This window comes from Conger conger, chromosome 17 (genome assembly GCF_963514075.1).
Source record: "Conger conger chromosome 17, fConCon1.1, whole genome shotgun sequence".
Classification (NCBI taxonomy): Eukaryota; Metazoa; Chordata; class Actinopteri; order Anguilliformes; family Congridae; genus Conger; species Conger conger.
This window is the reverse complement of record NC_083776.1, coordinates 36,915,776-36,922,891: the sequence shown is the minus strand read 5'-3', so window position 1 is coordinate 36,922,891 and position 7,116 is coordinate 36,915,776. Positions and strand designations below refer to the sequence as shown.

General features: G+C 37.4%; 1 protein-coding gene across 1 annotated transcript; it reads left to right on the top strand.

The window, feature by feature from the left end:
- The first annotated feature begins 2,095 nt into the window (after positions 1-2,095).
- On the top strand, positions 2,096-5,877 carry LOC133116951 (twist-related protein 2). The gene is made up of 2 exons (XM_061226983.1): positions 2,096-2,806; positions 5,435-5,877. The coding sequence occupies exon 1, from the start codon at positions 2,287-2,289 to the stop codon at positions 2,770-2,772; it is 486 nt and encodes a 161-aa protein (XP_061082967.1). The 5' UTR covers positions 2,096-2,286; the 3' UTR covers positions 2,773-2,806; positions 5,435-5,877.
- Positions 5,878-7,116: the final 1,239 nt, after the last annotated feature.

Sequence of the window (7,116 nt, the reverse complement as noted above, 5' to 3'; positions counted from 1 at the left end):
TAAGCACACACATTCCTGAAACAAAATGATCTGACCTGTGACTGGATTTACTTTTCACAAGTATCCTTCAAGACCAACTTCTACTGTCAAACAAGAGCCCTGTGTAAACTGGCCTCTTGACCTGCGAAGACAAGGAGTCAGGACCCAGGCTATGTAACCTTCAACCCTAGGTAAACTATAGTTTTATGTGTGTGTGTGTGTGTGTGTGTGCACGTCTTCACGCTGGACTCACACTGAGCAAAGATATTTTAAAAGAGCATTGTGTCTCGAGATGGACACAATCACAGACAATCCAGTTGCGCCACTTGCAAGATGGCTTTCAAAATAATCTTCAATCACTGTAGCAGTGCCACTTAGTCATGGTGTCAAGTCATAACACTGATTCTAAAATACTCTTGTGCTATATGCAGGTCATATTCTGATGCCTTCACACGCGGTCTCTTGTGATTAAAGTTCACGATTTTCCTTTAGAAAAAAACCACTCCAAATTATTTTTTTAAATGAGATCCGTTACATTTCACATTTTGTTGTATTATCGAGTGGTTGGAAGTAGGCTACAGCATAGGGAACATAGGGAACTTTGTGAACTAGGGAAAATCGTTTCAATACACGGTATCGGTGGCCAAGTGTCAGGAGCAGAAACATCGCCCCTTATCAAATCAACCAAAACAAACATATTAATCACGAATGAACAGGGAATAGTACATAAAAATAGAAACACATAAAGGGAGTAATCCAATGAAAAGGAACTCCAGCTGACACGAAATACGGAGCAATTGGCGGCGGATAATACGAACGATAATACGAGCCACCTGTGCTCTGCGCTGTGTAGAAAACATGACATCACACATCAAGAGGCAGACCTTTGACAAAACGCATGTAATCACCCACCAGTGGACTCTGAAGAAACAGAACATTTCGGTTAATTTAATAGTCTTTCCTGTTTTGCTTTTTCTTTGCATTGTGAACGCTGACTGTCAGAGTGCAGCCTGCAGACTATTTTTATTAAACAACAAAACTCTTTAAGTAACATTACTTTCTCGAGTAGGCAATCCTGGAAAGAATTTGTGCAATGTGTGGAACTTTGAGTTATTTTGCATTCGGTGATAAATTAAATATTATATAAATATTAAAAAATATTGTCATTAGCTAAAACAATGCGTATTGTCGCTACAAAACGCATTTGTCACTATCACTGTTTCATATATTATAGCGTTGCATATAAATAAAATAATCAGAAATAAACAAATTGATCATCCCGAGAGCTAGAAATTCCGAGAGCATAATCCGGCCACAGGAGGGGCGTGGTCATCTATCGAGTCTAATTGCTTCAGCAGATGGATTTCTGCTGGAATCGGAAGTATGCAGTGACGTGGGCTATGCCCTCTACAACGCAGACTATTGCCCAGTTAATGGTAAGATGTCGAAACGAATATTGGCTTGATACATGGAAGCAGTTGCAAGAATTGTGGTCGAATTGTTTTCGGTATTCGCACTTTCAATTTACACGCTTTTAAAGACCATTAAAAGTAAGTAAAATAATAAGATTTAACAGATACTGATCGTCTTGTTCCTATTTATTAATTAGCCTAATTATGAAAGAAATTCATGAATGATATTAAACGTTTATTAATGCGGTTCAGTGATGTGACATACTGTTTCAAAAATATTAATATTTAGGCATACTTCATTTAGCCAACATGAGAGTCTATAAGCCTATGGGTCAATTTACAATGCGTTAGAAGGTATAACTGCAATTATAGAACGCAATGCAAGAAACATGCAAGTGCACATAAATGTGACCTACATTTCATTATTTATAAATACATGTATTTGATTTAGCCTATTTGAAAAATAAAATCTTACCATGACATTTAATTGGATGTATCTACTTATATTTTTCGTTTATATGAATAGATACAGGTAAATAATCTGGTACGAGTGTAATTTAAAACTGGTCCCTCCTGTTTATTAGTCGACCAATCAGAGTCCGAAGCGTCCACCCCCTCCATTCAGACTACTATTTAGCATCTGAAACTGCGATAAAGTTTCCAAAAAAAATAGAGAAAAAACTTCCTGCGAGAGGGAAGTTGTGCCAAACTTCATTTTCGCTTGAAAATACAATTGCCCGGTCACTTAAAACAGTCACAAGTAAAGGGAGAGGAAGACGACGAAGCCGTTCTGCCGCAGTGTGTTTGCGCTCCCACACGGATATATTCACTAACCACGGATTCTAAAGCGGACAACGTTTTTTCTTCGCTACCCTTGCATTTCTTTAAACGAGAAATGGAAGAGAGCTCAAGTTCTCCCGTCTCCCCAGTGGATAGCTCGGTGACCAGCGAGGAGGAGTTGGACAGACAACAGAAAAGATTTGGAAGGAAGAGGAGACACAGTAAAAAGTTGAGCGAGGACGGCAGTCCGGGTTCCGTTAAGCGCGGTAAAAAACCGAGCCCTAGCAGCACGCAGTCATACGAGGAGCTGCAGAATCAGAGGGTCCTGGCGAACGTCAGGGAGAGACAGAGGACTCAGTCGCTCAACGAAGCCTTCGCGTCGTTGCGTAAAATCATCCCCACGCTACCCTCGGATAAATTAAGCAAGATACAGACTCTGAAACTGGCGTCCAGGTACATAGATTTCCTCTATCAGGTGCTGCAGAGCGACGAGATGGACAACAAGATGTCAAGCTGCAGCTACGTCGCGCACGAGAGACTTAGTTACGCGTTCTCAGTGTGGCGGATGGAAGGCGCGTGGTCAATGTCCACGTCCCACTAGCCTCGAAGAAGTTAAAATCTCTAATGCCAAAGGGGTACGTATCAAAATGCAGTGTGGATTATTATTATTATTATTATTATTATTATTATTATTATTATTATTAGTAGTAGTAGTAGTAGTTGTAGTAAAGATGCGTGTTCAAGAAAATGAGAAACGGATACGTTTCATGAATACATCGCGAGGAATGCGATTCTTCTGGTGTGTGCTGTTGAAAGTTTGTCATTGTATAATTAATGAAAAATGCATATTTATATGCCGATTTACTAATTATGTCTCTGTCCATCTCCAGTAGGAATGGAGTATAACACAGGCTAATGGACATAATTACAATAGGTTCCCTGTATTTAATAAACAACAACAACAACAACAACAATAATAATAATAATAATAATAATAATAAAAATAATAAATAATAATAATAATAATAATAATAATAATAATAATAAATAATAATAATACAATCATCTCAGTAATCGTGTTTTTTAAATATTTTGTAAAATGAAGTACAGTATCAGTTACCCTCGACTGCACGTCCATGGCTACAGCTGTCTTCATTTCCAGGCCTCATAGTATCTTTGGTATTAGCACGGGAAGAGGACAGTGTGTTTAGCTGGTCAATCATTTTGTTTGCCGTTATACACAAAACGCATCTGCTATGTTATGCCGTAATGTACTGTCGTTATTCTACAGCCACTGCTGATGCTATCTGCTACTACGACCTCTCGCTACTGCTAATGATTAGTAACGGTTATTGCTGTGGTTGTTCATTAGCTATAAGGTAACTAAAATGTATTTGTCGCCGTAACATTACAAATGGACCAAATATAAATATTATAAAACACCTTTTCAACAAAATTTCAAGAACTAAAGAGATATAGCATATATGTCTCGTAGTCTGACCCCAAACCCCATAACTGTGTCATGCATGGACCCTCATGCACAGAAGTGTTTTTAACTTAACCTAATCAGACCTAATCAGACGTAGGTTAATGCGCCGTTAAGTAAGTGCTTCATCTTATTCCATGTATCAAAGCAATGCCACCACTGCAGCCTAAAAACACAACACGTGAATGTTTGGTGTATGTAAGGTAGGCCACCGTGGAATGTATTAACAAGAATCACGTAATTTAGAATTAATTAATTAATTACCCCCCTCAGCCGTTACTTATTAAATGCATACAGGTTTAGGCAATTAAAACGTATTCCTTAAGCAGAGTTAAAGCTTTATTTTCCGGAGCTGTACATTCACTGGCTGTTGGTGCTTTTGGAAGTTCAGTGCAACTTTCAAATCCATCATGTCTCGGCCCATGTATACAGAACTTGGACATCTCGTGGGGTGCCGGCCTGTAGCCATCAGCTATTCAGTACTCCCATGGGACACAGGAGTTATAGTCAGATCTATACATACGTGGCCCGTTGGAGATATCCTATAAATGGGGCAACATGAAAGACTATGTTTGACAGGTCATACTCGTCGCTTTTGTCAAAATTGCTTTAATGTTCTGGAAGTTTCTATGTGTTCTGCATTCAATATTAAGCCCATTGCACAACAAGAGGGCATAAATTAAGTTTCCCCCAGAGAGATATGTTTCCATGTGGCATAGCACATCGCACATAAAATAATCTTAATTTTATTGTTTATGAACGACGCCGCTCGTTGTGTGAATTTGATTAAATGTATTTTAATCAATTAATACTGTAACGTTACCTCTGTGGAAATGGTATGCTTGTTATCTTGTGTATTGGATTATACCACATAATACCAGTGGCATATTTAAAAAGTAATTGGTTACTTACGATGAAAGACCACAATTAAACTATACAAGCCTACATTTCATTTCCGAAGACGTTTTCCATTTTGTATTCTGATGGATCTATAGGCTAATGCAAAAATGTTATACACAATTTATATATTTTCTGCCTCGTTCAGAAAAGTTGTCAAGATGAAATAGGTTACGCCATGCATGTTTGATGAGATAGTAACCCAACATATTCTAACGAATAATATTTAAATCAATACTAACCGCCTGACGTGCAGATACGTTGGAGGGTAACAACACCTTTAATGACACCGCTAGCAGAGATGCTGTTTGGTTTATCCATGCCTATTACCATTTCCTGTAGCTTAGTGGTACAGCAGGCGCGCAGCTAGCCTATCTTAGAATTAACTGTAGAGAGTCTGATAAAACATTAGCCTACTTTAAACGCATATATTATGAAACATTGACATTTTTAAAATTCCGGCATTGCTTTGCACACTGTGTCACTACAGCAGAAAGATATCATCCACATGTAGACTATTTCTTCTGCTAAATGTTCGATAAAACAAGAGCCTACCTAATGTTAATAAAAAAAAACTTAACCAATTAAACCTCCAAAAACGAAGAGTTATGGGCAGTGATATAACCTACTTGGCTGGTTCAATTTATCGTGGCTGTCCCTTAAGCATGATTATATATGATTATATATGGTGCAGCCTCATTTAACTTCACGGTTTCCTAAAAAGGAATAAAAGCTGGGAATGCCCAATTATTCCAGTAAAACTGTACAATTTGTAATAAAAAAAGATTGCCAACACAAAAAAAGACTGGCAATTACAAGATAAAAGAATTGCAAATCATGAGTAAAATAACTAATTGACATTTGTTTTCCCTTTTTGTAGACTGTTTTTTTTTTTTTTTTTCTACAAAGTCTGAAAATGCCAAAGGATTTCTCGAAGAACCTAAGAACCTCAAAGACGTGGTCAAAGGACGCAACGTGACTTACGACTCTGGATTGTCCTGGAGTATTTCAAAGTGCGACACGACAGGAGCCTACTGTAGGCCTATCTCAGACGGTAGAACAAATGAGAGGATTTCAGACCAACGTGTTTATTCCCCTCCCGTAATTCAGTGTGATGGAGTCTCCAGTAGATGTTATTCTTTAAATGCCGGTATAGTATGATTCAGGAAAGCCATATGTTATCTTATATCCCTTTTTTCTTTTCTAATTAAATGTTTAAAAATGTCTTAAGAGCGCATTGTACATATCTTTAATCATCTCCAGCTTTTAAAAAAGATAACACCTGCCATTTAGAATCATCCGTTGTTGAGGTACTGCATGGATTTGTCCTCATAAAGTTGATCTCCTTCAGCAAAGCTGTCCTTTTCGCCTAATGTAAATTTCGCTTATTTATTAAAACGAATATTTTTTAAACAACCCAAATGTCTGCGGTTTATTAATTTTGCATACAACACGTAGGCCTACTTTATTCACGATGTTATAATGACGAGTGTTCCGCTATAGTCAATGAGCTATTTGTTGTTGGGTATTCTTGAAATGATTTAGGTTAGTCTTAATTAATGTTTAAATGGTCTGAAAAATGTGCCAATATTCGAGTGTATCTCTGAAGGCGATTGGGTCATACTGTTTCTATATTTCAAATGTAGGCCTATGTGTTAAAGCTATACTAAAGCTTTGCGAAGAACACGAAAGAACGCAGGAAAAATACAAATATATATGTCTATCCTATTTTAATATTTTCTTATTATTAATGAATTGTCAACAAGATAACGGGTTTGTGTTATCTTGTCCGTTGGAATGCTGCTAAAATCAGAGGCGTAAAATAACCCCAGGGAAAAGGAACAGTGTTATAAAGAGTGAGGATATGTGGTCTATTTTGAAGTGAAAGAAAACTCCAGATAAAATTGTTTGTGGCTTCATTAACAGAACAGAAACAACGATGTTATCCTCATCTGTTTCAGACCAAGGCATATAAAATACCTTCACGCTTTAACGAGCAAAAGACCACGGACTACCGCAGATAACTTACTTACCCAACTTTTAAATACCGGACCCTAATTAGGCCTCGTAATCTTCCCGTCAATCAAAACACTTTTGTAACAAGTTGTTTTTCCACATACTTCAGACAGATACACATCTATAAACAAAACAAAATGCGCTTGAATTATCAACCCAAATGAGCATTCACAAAAGCCGTAATTCAAGTTAAGTTACAATACAATTTGTAATAAATCGTTTATTTACAAAAACACGACATTAATTTCTGCGGAAGCACCTGTTTCTGACAGCTCTCCCGTACAGGTACCATACAGTAATATGGTGATAATTGCGAAGAGAAGCATGTTCAATATCTGGACCTGAACGCTTATATTTTTCTGTTGCTCTGGGAATTTCTAGAAAGTTATTGCTAATTCCCCCTGTTAATTTCACTCCACAAATTACAACAGCTGTTCAGTGTGACACAATCGCCAATCGCAAAGTGGTAATCAGTGCAAATAATCCGCAATTAACCTTTATTGTATATATTATAAAACTGAAGGTTCAATTTATATGTGCTCTTTT